At 32.5% G+C, this 16,385-nt stretch overlaps 1 protein-coding gene across 1 annotated transcript; it reads right to left on the reverse strand.

The window, feature by feature from the left end:
• Positions 1-5,600: 5,600 nt before the first annotated feature.
• On the reverse strand, positions 5,601-11,419 carry LOC145581631 (receptor protein kinase-like protein ZAR1). Its single transcript, XM_081638648.1, has 2 exons — positions 9,765-11,419; positions 5,601-6,631 (listed from the first exon to the last, which is right to left on the reverse strand). The coding sequence occupies exons 1-2, from the start codon at positions 11,293-11,295 to the stop codon at positions 5,991-5,993; spliced, it is 2,172 nt and encodes a 723-aa protein (XP_081494774.1). The 5' UTR covers positions 11,296-11,419; the 3' UTR covers positions 5,601-5,990.
• Between the last annotated feature and the right edge of the window lie 4,966 nt (positions 11,420-16,385).

Below are 16,385 nucleotides of genomic sequence, written 5' to 3' on the forward strand. Positions count from 1 at the left end.
TAATCTTTATAATATTACATATTAAGTGGTAATAATTTAACTTTGCATGAAGCTAGCTAGCAAATTAATTACAATATTTAAAATGGGAAAAGCAAAATCGATAAGAGAGCAAAGTAATAAACATACCGTGTAATACTTTTGCATAAACATCGAGATAGTCAGCAAAATGACCTAGTACAAATGAGATGATTGTGCTTGTAGTATTAAACCCAGCAAATAGGAGAGCAATTATATGACCAACTAACTCTTCATCATTTATAAAGTTGTAATCCCGATGATTCATAACCATACAAGCACTCGACTCAATAAGTCTTGAACATCCATATTTGATAGCAATTCTACTTTTCTCCTCTTGATCAAATCTAAAAGTTTGCATTGAACAACCTTTGACGCTTTCAAGGCCTTACTGTAGGATGTACCAGGCAAGTTCACTGGCACGGAAAGAAGCCGGTCGGCTAAGGTGTAGTAGGGCTCAGCAAGTTCCCTAATTGCATCTGAACTACAGTCGATAAATATATGACAAGCAAGCGAAAAAACAAAGTCTTTGGATATCAATTGGACCTTCACTTCGTTATAAGGCAACCAATGCGCCTCCAAATGTTGTTGTGCATTTATATACATTATGCGTACATAATGTTGCATTGATTCTAGCCTAAGGAAGTTGTGTATTTGCTCGTGGAACAATTTCCATGCTGGAGATCTACTATCAGTATTTATGATCTACTATCAGTATTTATAAGCGAAAAGCCTTTCGCAACACAACGTGGTAGCCAAGTCCTAAATTTGGCTTCATTTGAATATATGAACTTGTTACCAGAAGCACCACAAAAAACAACTATTTTCTCCCTCGCTATTGAGGTTTGGAAAATATAAGCAGAATGTTTCATCATCCGATCAAGTATAAATTTAGCCGGACATGAAACAAAGCTCAAGGTTTCTCCTAGTATTGGCCATCCATTTTCGCCTCGAGGAAGATTAAGATTTGAATTAAACCAATTTTTTTTTGTTTTACTAACAAGGAAAAAGAGGATAATAAGAATAGCAATGCCTTGCATCAAAATCAAAGCCATAAATAAATATTGATTAATGAACGCTCTATGATATGAATTGATTTTAATTTATGAATTAGGATATACATATATATATATATATATATATATATATATATATATATATATATATATATATATATATATATATATATAGACACACACACGAGTATATAACTTGTACTTCGTACGTTTCAACCAATTTACTACTAGTGTGTAACTGTGTATAGTATTTGGGAAGGCCAACTAAGGGACAAGAAGACCCATATCATAAGTAGAGGGCCCCCAATTTCAAAAGGCTTCAATTCAAGATAATATTTTCCACATAAATCTATACTATCTATTAAAAGGTGTTCCTTTTAAAGAAAAAGTGTCATGTAGCACTCTTCAATGTATATGATACCATGTCACAATGCCACGTCACTATTTAAAGTACCAAAAGTATTGGGACCCAATATTTCGTACGACAACAATTTTACTCTATTCTTTACCTTCCATTCCTCACTGTATATCTCTCTTCACTCACCTTCTTCCCAACTTCACTCCAAACTGACTACCATGAATTTTCTCTCTCCTCACTCACCTTCTTCCCAACTTCACTCCAAACCGACTACCATGAATTTTCTCTCTCCTCGACGGCAACATCTTTGCTAAATGGAGGTCGATTCTCGAAGCTTGTTTCTTCACCAATTTCTGTGAAAATACATCACCATTAAAATGAAATTGACATAAAAAAGATGAATTTGTGAAATTAAGGCTGAAAATTATTAGATGAACAAGAAGCACTGAGCTTCAACGGTTCGTCCTTGACCTTCGACGGAGATTTACGATATTACAGATAACCTGATTAATTTTTTAATGTTTAATGTTCCACTTTATTTGATTTTTGTAATGATTTTATACTCGAATCTGCTTCATTTTAGTTGTAGTTGATGTTGTTAATTGCTATTGTTGATGATGAATTGATGACAAGTGATTATTTTTATCGATTCATGATAATAAGGAAAATGTAGTTTAGCCATGTCTTATGTCGCTTTTGTGGATGAACTTACTTTTATTCTTTTCTTTTAATCTTTTTCGTTTTAGTCTTTCTTGTTTTTATAAATGATATCATTTATTATTATTTTTTATATCATTCATTTGTTGGATGATATGATCTAGTTTTGACAAAATTGAAAACAAAAAACAAAGCCAAACAAACCTTTAGTTTTCTATTTAAAGTTTTTTTAAAAACTCATAATCGTTTTTGTTGTCATTAAAAAATTACAGTAAAACAAAACTTCTATTTTTCGGAATAATAAATTGTTCTTAGAATGTGATAATAAAACCTGTTGTAAAATAAGTAGTTTAAAGGCTACAAATAATAGAATGAATAATGTAGTTGTTTGATCAAAATGAAGATGATGTGGTTTGACATTTCATTACTGCCTTTGAAAATGAATTCTGATGTGATAAGTCTATTTTATATATACTTTTATTCCCTGTCCTGCGGTCATATTTGTGTTTATTTGAGCTCTGCAGAGTTATTTTTATCATTAATATACGTTTTTAGTGTTTTTGTGAAGTTGGTGTTATTTTGTATAAAATGATAATTCTCAACACTATAGATCCACTATGAAAATATTGGAGTTTGATTGTATTATATGACAGAATATTATTTGCCCAAGCCGAGTTAGAGAGATTTAATTAGGTAATTAAGAGCTCAATTAGTTAATAGGCCAGGTCCACGATTTTGCATGTTCCGCGGATCAGAGAAGAGAAATACAAAAGTCCAAGTCTAAACGAAGCAAGGAGTTCCAAGTACTCAATCGGTTTGACAGCTGTTGTTTTTGGTCGGTTATATGTTAATTGGGCTTGGTTATATAAGCCCAATGGAGGCTTCAATAGGCGGTGATTTAGATTGTTGAGTTGTAGTTAGTTTAGGATCAGAAGGTTATATAGCCTTCCTTATCGAAGGAGGCAGGAAAGGAACGTTTCCCCCCAAAACCGGGGTGGATTTTGTTTGGACGTTTTTAGGTAGTAGCTTTTATGGAGGTTTCTAGTTTAAGTTTTCTTAGATTAGTTTTTGAGGGATAGCTCAAATGGTAGAGCTCTCCACCTGAATTCAAGAGATTTTATGATTGATTTCAATCACCCTCATTTAATTTTTATTTTTTGTCAGATCTTTAATTAGTTTGGTATACTTTGCAATCCGTTAACCTGATTAATTGCAATATTGATTGCTAGGACTTTTATTATTGATTATTTACCTTAGTTTTATCATACAAACCCTATTCGTTTCTTGATAATTTAGATTATAATAATTTATAGAAGAACATTGTTTCTTGTTGGATTTGACCCTACTTTCCTATCTATTTAGGCTTGTTTGACATTGTTTTTTGTTTTCAGTTTTATGTTTTTTGAAAACAAAAAATCAAAAACAAGAAAAAAGCGTTTTCACTTTTATGTCGTCATTTTTCTAAATTATCATGATTTTAATGAGTTTGACTAATTTTTTTTTATTACATGACATATATTATACTCTCTCCGTTTTTAAGTACTTGCTTTATTTTTTCATGCGCGGAGTTTTAGGAGAAATTGGAGAAAGTAACAAAATATGAAGGTAGTGGTATAGAGAGAACAAATAAAAAAAATTGTAAAAAAACAAAAGTAGTTGAGAGAATTAGAGGAGAGAGAATATGAAATTGATAAAATATGATTTATATTAGGTTCACTAGGTGAGAGAAATAAATTAAATATTGTAAAAGATTTTTAAATAAGGAAATGGGGCAAGTATTTAAAAACGGCCGAAAAAGAAAAGTGGAGCAAGTATATAAAAACGAACGAAGGGAGTGTGATTTTAAATAACAAAAAACCAAAAAAAAAAAAAATACAGCGATGTCAAACGAACCCTTAGTTAGTGATATAACTTTTGTTTATTAGGTGATACAACTTTTGTTTATCCCGACGCAAGCAGGGTGCTCAAATGTATTGCCGGTATGTTTCTTAAGGTTAAACACCACTCTCACATAAAGACACTTTTGGGTGAGATGTGAAGTCATATAAACTTACAAAAAGAAGAAATGTGTTTTAACTTTTTTTTAGTTAAGTATATTGTATATGTAGTTGTTAATTCTAGTAGAATTCAGGAAAATTGAGAGAAAATTGAGAGAAGTTTTTGGGAGAAATTTTTGTATTATGATGTGTTAACTTAGTATACAAGCCAAAAAGAGTATATATACATCATTACACTATCTAGAAGCTACTGTAAGAAGATTACAAATATCTGCAACTAACTTAACAAAAATATCTGTAACTAATTCCGTGATTTTTAGGAAATTCTGTTATAACATAATCTATGCAATAGCTGAGCTGGCTCCTGCTAACTGTACAACCTTTGTTGAAGTAGCAGTATGACCTCGAGTAGCTTCAATAGTAGTAGTATATTTTCTGAAAAGGTTCCAAGCCATGTATAGCCAAAGCAAGGAAGATTATAGGATATCTGTAACCCTCAACAAGTGATTAAATTAGAATAAAGAGGGAGACTTAATCACCATTAACAACCACATAATTGAAGAGAGTTACAAATAGATTACATAGGAAGAGGATGAAAAGAAAGCCAACATACTTGTTAAATGAATTTAGACATGGAAAAAGGCTACTCCACAACCCACCTTTTGGCAAATATGATAGGCCACATACAAGCTATCTGTGGAGTAAATTGATCGAGTAGAAAAACTACAATCTGACCAAACAACATGTCGTTTACTCTCCCTATTCCAACAATCCCCTACTAAAGGGAGGAAAAGCAAAACCATATATATAAAAAGAAAAAAGAGACAACATATTAGGTATAAGACAAGATTAGTACATAACACTTAGATTTACACAAGTAATTTGATATCTATGCTTAGTGGTATACAAGTATAAGGGTGGACAAACCTTGGAATCTTTAAAACTTTTGATCATGGAGTGGACGAATCTTGAAACTCCAATATTTAAGTAAGACCCCCACAACACATACATCACTCCAAAATTTATATGAACTCTACGAAAAAATGTATTTATTTTATAGCCAAGTACATTTAACTTAGCTATAGTGGAGGTTCTAGAGAATTCGCCCACGTTTTGGGTTACTTTAGAGTGATCATTGGAGATACCATCTTTAAATTCTTTGTTATTGATTCGTTTACCTTGGTTCAACTTTTTCTTAATTGTCGCCTTTCTTGGTACTAATTGGTTTGATTGGTTATTGTTTTGATACAGATTTTCGGTTTTTATGAAAGATGGAAGGGTAAAAAACAAAAACAAAAAATAAACTGAAGATGGATGCCAAAATTACTAATTATTTCATTTCATTCTATATGTACTGTTCTATGTCAAGTTACCTTAAACACATATTGAACTAACATTGTTTTAATAATATTTCGTAATTGTCTATTTGTGTTCTGTCCCATGAATATCAACCTGACAAAGTAATTAATTTGCATAATTAAGCAAGAAAATGGAACAAACTACTTTTAGATACTAATTGTCTTTTGAATATATCAATTGTATGCGAGGGAAAATAAATTATACTCACAAACTAATTATGTAACGATTCTCAACCATGTGTTCGTTTAGGAATATAGATTACACTTAATACTACAAAAATCATAACTAAAAAAGAACCTTATATCGAACAGATCAAAAAACTAATTTACTTTAAATTACAAATGAGAATCATAGAATGTGTATGCCCCTCCACCTCAACCCAACCTACATAATTTTTTTCGTAAATGTATAAATGAAGCCGAAAAGATAGTTTTATTTGTGTCAAAACCTACCAATTTGTGGAGCACAAATTGTTAACCTCTTGAATCTGCAAAAAATGCTGGTGGATGCTCATATTCAATCTTAACCAAAAATCACCACAAATAATAATAATAACAATAATCATAACCAACATTAACACTATATTTTTCAACTCCCAATCTTATCAAGATTTTCAGACACATTTTTCATCCTAGGCCGAACCTCAGGATCACTTTCAGTGCAAGAAAGAGCCACATGAAAGGCAGCCAACACCTCTTTCTTAGCATGTACCTCTTGTAACAACATAGGGTCTACCATTTCCGAAAGCGGGTTTTCCTCTTCAAAACCCTTCCTAACCCATTTCACCAAATCATGTACTTCAGTTGAAGTCGACGTTGTTGGGGAAGAGTGTTCAGGGGATTTCCCTGTTAGTAACTCGAGCACGACTACTCCAAATGAGTACACGTCCCATTTTTGAGTTGGTCGACTACCAGGGATTTTTGCCTCGGGTGCACGATAGTTGTTGATTTTTTCTTGACTAGTGGACTTAACATAGGGGAGTGCACCTCCCATGAACCCACCGGAGGAGGAAGGATTGTTCCCCGCGATGCTAATCAAACGATTAAGGCCAAAATCGGAGATATGTGGTTGAAACTCGTTGTCGAGGAGGATGTTTGATGGCTTAATATCTCCATGTACAAATTTTCTAGGGCTACATTCATGAAGATAGGCCAAACCTCTAGCCGTTCCTTTGGCAATTTTCAACCTTGTTTTCCATGTTAGGCTTGTTGATGGTTGCCCTGTTCTCCCTGTTCCATCAAGAATGAAATTTGTCACATCACTCACGTGTAATAATAAATGCAATTTATGTACAAGTATCAATTTTCGTTTAATCACCCATGTTATTTTACATTATCAACATGTGCACTAAGACTTTAATTCTTTGTTGATTCAAAAAAGAAACTAAAAGATCAGATAAGAATCGAACCTAATACCTCTTACAACCTAAACCCCTAGTGGCATAACACTAAATTATTTGAATGTTAATCTAAAACTAATAGGAGCAAATTCAGTATGAAAAAATCAAATATATTCTATAGTTTTTGGCAGCACCAATTAGCTAGTGAGAGAATCTTGGCAACCAAAGCCTACAAAGACAAAGACAAAGACAAAAGAGCTTTGAATATCCATCTAAACTTATAATTAAAAATTATACTGATGGATCTAAATCTGAGAGTACTGAGTGTGCTACATTATTATTGCTTATTTTGGGGGGTTTAATTTGACTAATTATCCATTATTTGTAGAAATTTCCAAGAAAAATAATGCAGTTAAGAGCATCCAATGTTTGAATATGTATGACTGTTAGTTAAATGTGCAACCAAGTAAACATTCTTAGGTTTCTTCAAAAAAAAAAAAAAAAAAAAAAGTAAACATTCTTAGGTGGATTTTGATTGACAGAAAACCATTTTAGGTCAACTACCAAAGTTAGTGGTATGAACTACATGGCCAAAATTTATTAGTCAAAGTCTCTTTAGATATAGTTTGACATTTTGACATTGTGTTTCAAAACTATATTTAAAATAAGGGGGATAACAAAAAATATATTTTAATAAAATATAGTCCCTTTTAATTCATCAAAAAATGCAGTCTTTCTAGTTAGGTCGACCTAAATATATATTTTTAAAACTATTGCTATAAAGTAAAATGCATCACATTTATTTTTATCTTAATGTTACATTTACTTTGTATTTTTTCCATATGCACAATCTATCATTAAATATCGTTCATATATGTCTATAATCTAATTTATGTTTACATGATTACCCAAAATAAACCTTAGCTACCCAAGATACATAAAAAGGGGGGTGGCTTTTTTTTTTAAACCCCCGGTTTTATTAACAATACGTGATATATATTTCAATAAATGCACCATGTAACGCAAAAGGCTAGGTAGTCCTTCCAATAAAACAAACAATTTTATTTCATGGTAATGGGGAACAACCTTAACTCTCAAACTTCCACAAGTAACAATGGTGTACGACTTTAAGTATCATTTCACCAAAGTGCCTTCAAAGCTACTACTCAACATTTTCATCATTGGATGCTCACCTACATAGTCCTAAACAGAGCAACCCACCAAGAAAACTACTCATTACATCCTAACATATTTATCAATTTATGTACATCAATCTCTACTTACAAAATTACCATCTACTCCTACATTGCACCTTAAGTTTCATAAAAGAAAACAGAAAAAAGTTTGAGTATATAAAGGGTAGAAATGTCATTTTTTGTAGCATTGGATTAGTTGGCCATAAATATTGGTTACCCCACCAAATTAAACTCTATAATTCCAGGACAAGTAAGAAATAAAAGGATTGAAGGATGACCAACATTTACTGTGTTTAACATCTCATATTATAATGTTATGGGCCATAGCTAGGTGTTATGTTTATTTATTCATAAATTCATGTTGTATTAAATTTTTTGCATATAGAGGTATGGTACTTGGTAAGTGGTAACTAGTATTAATAGTGGAGATTCATCAAGGTTGCATAAATTAAGTCACAAGGCTCCTTTGCCAAATAAAAAAAAGTCATAAGGCTCAAATATGTCATATTCGGTCAATCACCCTTATCTCAACCAAGTGCGTATTACATAATAGTGCAATGGTTTGATCCGATAATCTCTTAATTATAGCGTCACACTCCCTACCATCGCTCCAAAAATTTTGCAACATATACCATTTTTATACATGAGAAGCCTATGATTGTAGCTAAACTATTTAACACGTTGAAAAGTCATTGTAAAGACACTTTCTTTTTCCCTTAAGGAGTTGTGAGTAACAACACTTTTTTTTTTTAAAGGTCATACATTTAAAAATTCCGACTCTTATAAATAGTTGTGTTTATATGAAATGATTATTAAATAAGGATTTGTCATATATCATTGAATCGTAATGCCAAGTTTTGAATCCAAATAAAATTCATTTTTTTTTTGTCAAATAACTTTTGCCCACTCATTCTCAGCATGAACATAGACCATCAGCTACTAAGTAACAGCAAAGATTTCTCAAAAGATCAATGTGAGGACCATTTTAAAATGAAGTATAAAATTAGACAATAATATAGTACCACTTATATATATTTAGTAATTTAGAGACATAAAATAAGCTTGATTTTGGCACGACTTGAATTCTTGAAGTAGCAAATATATAACGTAGTAGATCACTAAATGCCAAACATAAGGCTAATTATATTAGACATTAGACTGATTAATTATTTATTCTAGTCCTGTATTAAAAAACCATACTTTACTCAACTTTGATGCAAACTATGCTACTGCTAGTAATCTAAAAGGATGCTGCACTCAAAACTTTACCAATATATTCCCATGTATGACAAAGGTAACTCTTTTAGCAGCTAGTCTATATGATATGGTTTTTGTCCTTTGAGCAAATAATTCCTAACTATAAGTTATGGTGAATCCGACTTATATCTCTGTTTGAAATTAGTTATCACGATATTAACTTGTGTTTACATAGCCTCTATTTGAAGTAGTCTAGTAGTATAAGTAGTATTAAACCTCTAAAATAGTCATAAATCCAAAAAAAAAAAAAAAAAAAAAAAAAGGCTATAGGATTTCAAAAATAGCTCCGTACTTGGTGTCAAAATTAATAATCGTCCTATGTGCACCATAAACAACATTCCTTCAATTAGATTTTGTACTTAAACCAGTGTAATAAATCAAATTCTAAACATTGTATCGTATGTATTTAAGTCAAAGGAACCATAAATTAATTAAACTCACCTCTTTATCTATCTCATTAATTAAACCATAATACTACCATAATTTTATTCATGCACATTAATATAATATTCTAAGTAAAACAAGATAGAAATATAAAAGAATTAACCAAAAAGAGAGATTTGGACTGACCTCGAAGAGCATTACCAAGATTGCCATTAGAAATGAAGTCAGAAATGAGCAATTTTTCATCAGGAGCCCAATAATAAGCTCTCAATTTAACCACATTTGGATGCTTAATTTTCCCAATTGCTTGGATTTCAGCAACAAACTCTTTATACCTTTGTTGATCACCACCTTCTCCTAATCTTCTAACAGCAACTGGCACACCATTTCCAAGCACTACTTTATAAACTATTCCTAACCCACTTTTTCCCAAAACATAAGCTGATGCTCTTAACAATTCATCCAACTCAAATGTAAAACCCTTGTCAATTGCTACTAGCTCTCCTTCCCCTTCTCCACCACCCTCGCCGCCTTCGGAACTCCCCTTGTCCGACTCGCTTTCGATGTCGTTGCTTGTTGATCCGCCTCTGAAGCACCCAAAGCAGAGTCCTGTTTTTTTGTCTTTGTTCATGTGTCGTCCTAACTTGATGGTGCCAGTGCAGCTGCATCCACTGGAGTGATCCTTTTTCTTCCAGTAAAAGTATATGAGGACGAGCCCCACGAAGGCGACTACTACAGCATCTGCTGCGGAGATGAGGAGGATCAGCCCCGGGCTTAGCCCCTTTCGCTTGGGGCTGATCCCCCTACTGTCCTCGGGTGGGGGAGAGTTCGGGTTTGTTGTTGTTTTAGTACAGTCCTTTTGTAATGGGAACCCGCATAAGAGCGGGTTCCCTAAAAAGGCAGTGGGCCCTTGATTGGCAAATGAGCCTGTCTGGGGGATTTCCCCAGACAGATTATTCGCCCTCAGGTCGAAGCTCACCGTCATGGGAAGATCCCCAAGAGACTTGGGGATCTTCCCAGATAGATGGTTGAACGAAAGGTTTAATGTCCCGGAGAGCGACTTTAGCTCTCCGAGCTCTTCGGGGATTTTCCCCTGTATCTGGTTAGACGATAAATCAAGTTGAACTAGATTCACTAGTTCATGCCAAATTCCTCCAGGAAGTTCACCAGAGAAGTTATTTCTCGCCAGAATCAGTCTTTGGAGCTGCTTACACTCCTTCAAACCATTCGGAATCTCGCCGGAGAGTGAATTTCCAGAAACATCTACATTCTGAATTTTTGGAAGTGAGCACATGGAGGTTGGGAGAGGACCAGAGAGATTGTTCCCGTATAAGAAAATGCTGTGAAGTGAAGTCGCATTGAAGATTTGATCAGGAATCGAGCCGTAGAAACTGTTCCCGTGGAAGTTCAACCTTCGAAGGGAAGTAAGGGAGCCGAGCTCCGAGGGGATGTACCCTCGGAGATTTTTTCCTGCGACGGATATTCCAACAACCCGAGGGTTGGGACTAGAAGTGGAATTTCCGTCGCAAGAGACCCCAGTCCATCCACAGGGATCGGGGTCATTCTCGTCCCAGTCCGCAAAGATTGCGGACGAGGACGAGTGGTCGACGGCCGACTTGAGGGAGAGGAGAGCGAGGCCGTCGGGGGATAAAGAATGAACTCTAGATGTGATCGTGAAGAGGAGGAGGAATGAACAAAGAAAAAAATGGAGGTTCATTTTTTTTTTACAAGTTAGTGAAATATTTGGGGTGTTAGCGTTACATCAACAGAGGATGACTAGTGTATACTTTCGCAAGTGTTGGTTTTGTTGGAATTATTTTTGGAGGAGAGAGAATACGGTTGAGAAGAGGTGGGTAGGGGTATTAATGTGAGGATTTGATGAGAAGTAAGTGGGCCCAAAGCCCGCCAAGAAATAATTTGAGGGGAAATAATTTTATTTTATTAAAAAAAAAAAGGGTGGTCAAATAATAGGGAAGGAAGAAGAGAGTAGAAGGAAAGCAAAGGGGTTAATCATCAAATGCATAACGACTTGTGTAAAGCTAGGTACTTAGGTATGTTTTGTTCCATTTATAAATGGAGGATGGTAGGATGATTTGAGTACATTTAATGACCTAGATCAACTTAAAGTTTTCTGTGTTTAGATTGATCAGTTGAGTAAGGTTTTGTAATTAGTGAGTTTGTTGTATGTAAAGATGTCATTAGGTCGGGTTATCATGCAAGGGACACCACACAATTTAGAAGGGAGAAACACGATATAGGCATGTGATATTCGTTCTTGCTTGTTTTCGGGAGTTGTTTGTCTAAAACTATCATGTCATAATAAGCAATAAAAACTAAGCTAGTTCATATAGTAATAAGGTTATTGAAGATATATGAATACTTACTCTTGCATTTGCTTGACCTCCAATGTCATTTGCATAAATATCTTATATACATTGAAAATATTTATTGAGTAAGCTAAGTGTTTTAACCCAAAACAAACTACTAGTTTAAGCTAGTTGAAAGGGCTTATGAATTTTGTATGAATTTAGCCATTTAGGTCATGTTTAATTTTGTTCATTTTCTTGTCAAAAAAATAAATAAAATAAAAATAAAAATTTGTTCATCTTATTTACATTTTTCAAGATTAATATAAGTATAAATAACGGTTAATAACTTTAGATAAGATAAGCCAGTTTAAGTAAAGTCTAGATAATTTTTGACAAGGATTAGTAAGATGAGCTACCAAAGTTCATTTTTCAATTAAAATAAGCTCTAAATTATTTTTAATAAGATTAAGGTAAGTGATAGAGTATATAAACTGATAATGGGCTTCAATCATCAGCTTAAAAGACCAATCAACCAAAAGCTTAAGTTGATGGTTGAAGCCTAGGATCGATTTATATAATTTGTTAGTAAGTTTATTTAAGTAAATTAGGAGAATAAAACACACCATAATATACCTAATATAATTAATATTCAACGTGGATTTTGTGAATTAGATTCAACATATCAAAAGAATGATGAGTATATAAATAAAGATCGTGATTTTCATTTGTTATTTTTGATTATTTTATTTATTTATTTATTTATTTTTATTTTTATTTTTTGCAGACATGTACCACTATATGTCTATATTAGCCATTAAAGGACCGAAAAAAGCTACACATACATTCACTGTATGTGGAGCCCACATACATTTATAGCTGGCAGCATTTCATTGGTTCTATGCTTGGGCCCCAATTTCCACTAATTTTCAATTTTCATTCAAATTTGAATGAAAATTCAGATGTTTGAAATTCAAATTAATTGTCATTTCCATGTAATTAATTTAATATTATTAAAAAAAAAATTCATTTCTGCAACACGAACACCAAAGAGGAGAAAGGAAAGGACGAAATGGCGAAATGGGCGACGATGGATATTAATTGGAGATGAACAAAAAAACCTTGAAGCTACTTCATTATACGGCAAATTGCTTAAATTAACGACAACCGCAAAGATTATTCGGACTGCAATAATCGTTGGCAATCTTTCTCAAAAAATTGAAAAATAAAATAAAAGTAAAAAAACAACTAATTGCGATGTTGTAATGAGAGTATATATTTAATGTGGTTCCAATGAATTGAAGGACCACAAATTGATGGACAATCTTTAATCTTTATTCTCAAATTTAGACATGCAGTTCGAATATCAATGGAAGTAGAAAATCAACATGTAAAATATCTTTCCAACTTTTCTGCATGAATTGGATTCCATTGTAGAATGAATAATACACTACATTGAGCAGTAGTACTAAAGTGTTAAGAGGGATGAACACAACTCATCACAAGCCATCAACAAAATAATACAAGTACGTTTATTCTTGGCACGAGTAGCAATGGGTGGTTCATGGAGGCGGATATACCATGCGCATGGTACATCCGTTCCAAAAAAAAGCGAAAACAATATTGTATAGAAATGTAAAGAATATTTAGCTAAAATGAAAAGAACATTTACTTAAAAGTAAAAAGAACATGTTATAAAATTGTAAAGATTAAAGAACATATATTTAAACTGAAAAGAACATATTGTTAAAATGTAATGAACATGATAATTTATGAGCATCTATTTTAAAAGAACATGAAAAATATAATAAAAGAACATAGAGCTATTAATAACACTGAACATAACACTATCTTATAAACAACATCATCTTCAACCTTTGTCACATTATTCTCAAATTCAACATCCAGATTCATCAAATTTCAAAAAGGAAAATCAACAATGAATTTTATGATTACAAAATATTCTAATTCTAAATCTAAAATAACACAATTAATGAAAAATAAATACAAAATTTCATTCAAAATTACCTTCGATCTTTGATTAACAAATCCACATATTCACCTTCATTAACAATCCTTCATTAACAAAACAACGATCAAAAGCACCACGAAACTCGATCTAAATGCGCAGCCATCGTCTTCTCAGTAGAATTTCTCCTTTTTCTCAATAAATAAACTATTTCTCTCTCTAAGATTTTTATTCCTCTTTCTAAAGAATTCAAACAAGTGAAATTAAATGAAATATACAAATTTCTAAACGAATTGGCACAGCTCCTCCATCCAGTCTCAGATCTGAGATTGGGAAATAATTACCAAAACTCTTCAATTATGGAACAAATAATTCATTTAAAGATTGAAAAGCTAGATGTTCTTTAAAAAATACTATTACGTTCTTTTTTTTTTTTTGAACAAAAATAATATCATTACATTATATTATCATGTTCTTTATTAATATTACAAATGTGCTTTAGATATACATAATGAACATAAAGCGGGATGTTTTTTTTTACAAAATAACTATATGTTCGTTACAAAACAGCTATATGTTCATTACAAAACAATTATATGTGATGTTCTTTATAACATAGCTATATGTTCTTTACTGAACAACTATATGTTCATTACGCATTTTTTTTAAATTAAAGAAAATTAGATGCACGGAGCATGGTGCATCTGCCTCTAGGGAAAATATTTCACACAAGTAGTTCAATATGTTGCACAGGGTATTATTTTCATATTTAAATATATCACCATTATCGATTTATTGTACTTCAATCACTAGGGGCACTAGGTAGGGATTTTCCTTACCCTTAGTTTCCCCCTTACTCTCACTCAAAGTGTCAAGCCTATACACTCGGTTAGATTGACATGTGAAAGGTTCTGATTTTATATGGCAGTTCATCTCACCTACCTAAAAAAATCACTTTCAATCAATTAATATACAAGTATCAATTTTAACTACTAATATTAACATAAAATATTATTTGAATTAATTCGATACAATTAATTAATTTTGTACCATTATACAGAGCATTAAATTAGAAATTAGAAATCATTGAAGTAAAATAGGGGGAAAATTGATATTATTTGGAATAGAGAGTAATAATATATGTTGAAAACCTCATGCTTTACATGTACGAAAGGAAATAGGGGAAAAATTGATATTATTTGGAATAGAGAGTAATTAGGTCTATCGCTTTCGCTTAGCTAACAAATCTACACTTTTTTGTCTTGATTTCAATTAGCCGTATCATTAAGCTTTATGTGAATTATTTTGTCATAGAGGCTATTTTTACGTCAAATGGTGATTATTTTTATATTGATTTCAAGCTAAATAATTATTCATTAATTTTTCAAAGAGGAGTAGTCACTAAGTAGCTAGAAGTGTGATTATTATATATCTTATTCTCAATCATGAAATTATGCTTAGAAGCTAACGAAACTTGAAAAAGAAATGGGAGAGGGGGGGCATGTTTCCAGGTTGTAGGTGATGTATATATGACATATGTATGTTTTCGTCATCTGCTTGTTCTATCTAATTGAATTCCTCCATACTTTTAGATAACAATCTTCGGCTATTTGGCATTACTATATAATCGCGCATTGTTCTTTGATTGTCTTAGGGCCTATTCTGTTCAGCTTATTTTTAATTCAATTCACTTCAGTTCAGCTCTAATAAGTTCAGTTCAATTCAGTTCTTATCTTAATTTCCTTCTCTCATAAAATATTCAGTTCAGTTCAGCTCAGCTCAGTTCAGTCAATTAGAATAGGCCCTTAGTATTTTATATTCTTGTGCGTAAGAAAAACACACACATATATATACTTTGTAATTATGTGAGATAGATGTTATTTATTAGATTTCACGGTCAAATTGCAACCTTTCTACGTTATTTAAACGGTCGTAAAATATGAAATTTACGACCGATTTTTATGCGGTCGTAAATTTGCGACCGTTTTCAAAGCTGTCGCAGATTTGCGACTGTTTTGGGCTATTAAACAGTCGTAAAGGTATTTAAACTTTTTTAAATTATAAATTACATGTGTAAAATAAATTTAAATAAAATTAATTCTATTACGACCGCCTTGAGCGGTCGCAAAAATCGCAAATTGCGATCGTTCAATGTTATTTTTTTTAAAATTTAAATAAAGGTATAAAAGGGGTGCCTCCTAACCCTAATTTTCTTGAATAGCTGTTTTCTCTCTCTTCTCTTTCCGTTTTTTTCCCTTTTTGTCTCTTCTCCTTCCTTCCTCTCTCCTCACGCTTCTCCTCCTCCTCATTCCTCTTCTCCTAAAGGTTCACCATCTTTCTCTCTCATCCCTTCATCTTCTCTCTTCACCGTCTTTCTCCAAAAGAGTCACCATCTTTCTCTCTCATCCCTTCATCTTCCCTTTAAGGTAATGAGGACATTGTCTGATTTAGCTTGGGGGGAAGTTCTCGTATTTGCATGGTATATCTTTCACCCTCTCTCTTTTTATTTATTTATTTTTTCTTCTTTTGGTG

This window comes from Chenopodium album, chromosome 15 (genome assembly GCF_948465745.1).
Source record: "Chenopodium album chromosome 15, dcCheAlbu1.1, whole genome shotgun sequence".
NCBI lineage: Eukaryota > Viridiplantae > Streptophyta > Magnoliopsida > Caryophyllales > Amaranthaceae > Chenopodium > Chenopodium album.

Coding starts and splice junctions, on each gene's coding strand:
- LOC145581631 (XM_081638648.1), bottom strand. CDS start 11,295: ATGAACCTCCATTTTTTTCTTTGTTCATTCCTCCTCCTCTTCACGATC. Junction 6,632..9,764: donor TCTTGGTAATGCTCTTCGAG/GTCAGTCCAAAT, acceptor TTGATGGAACAG/GGAGAACAGGGCAACCATCA.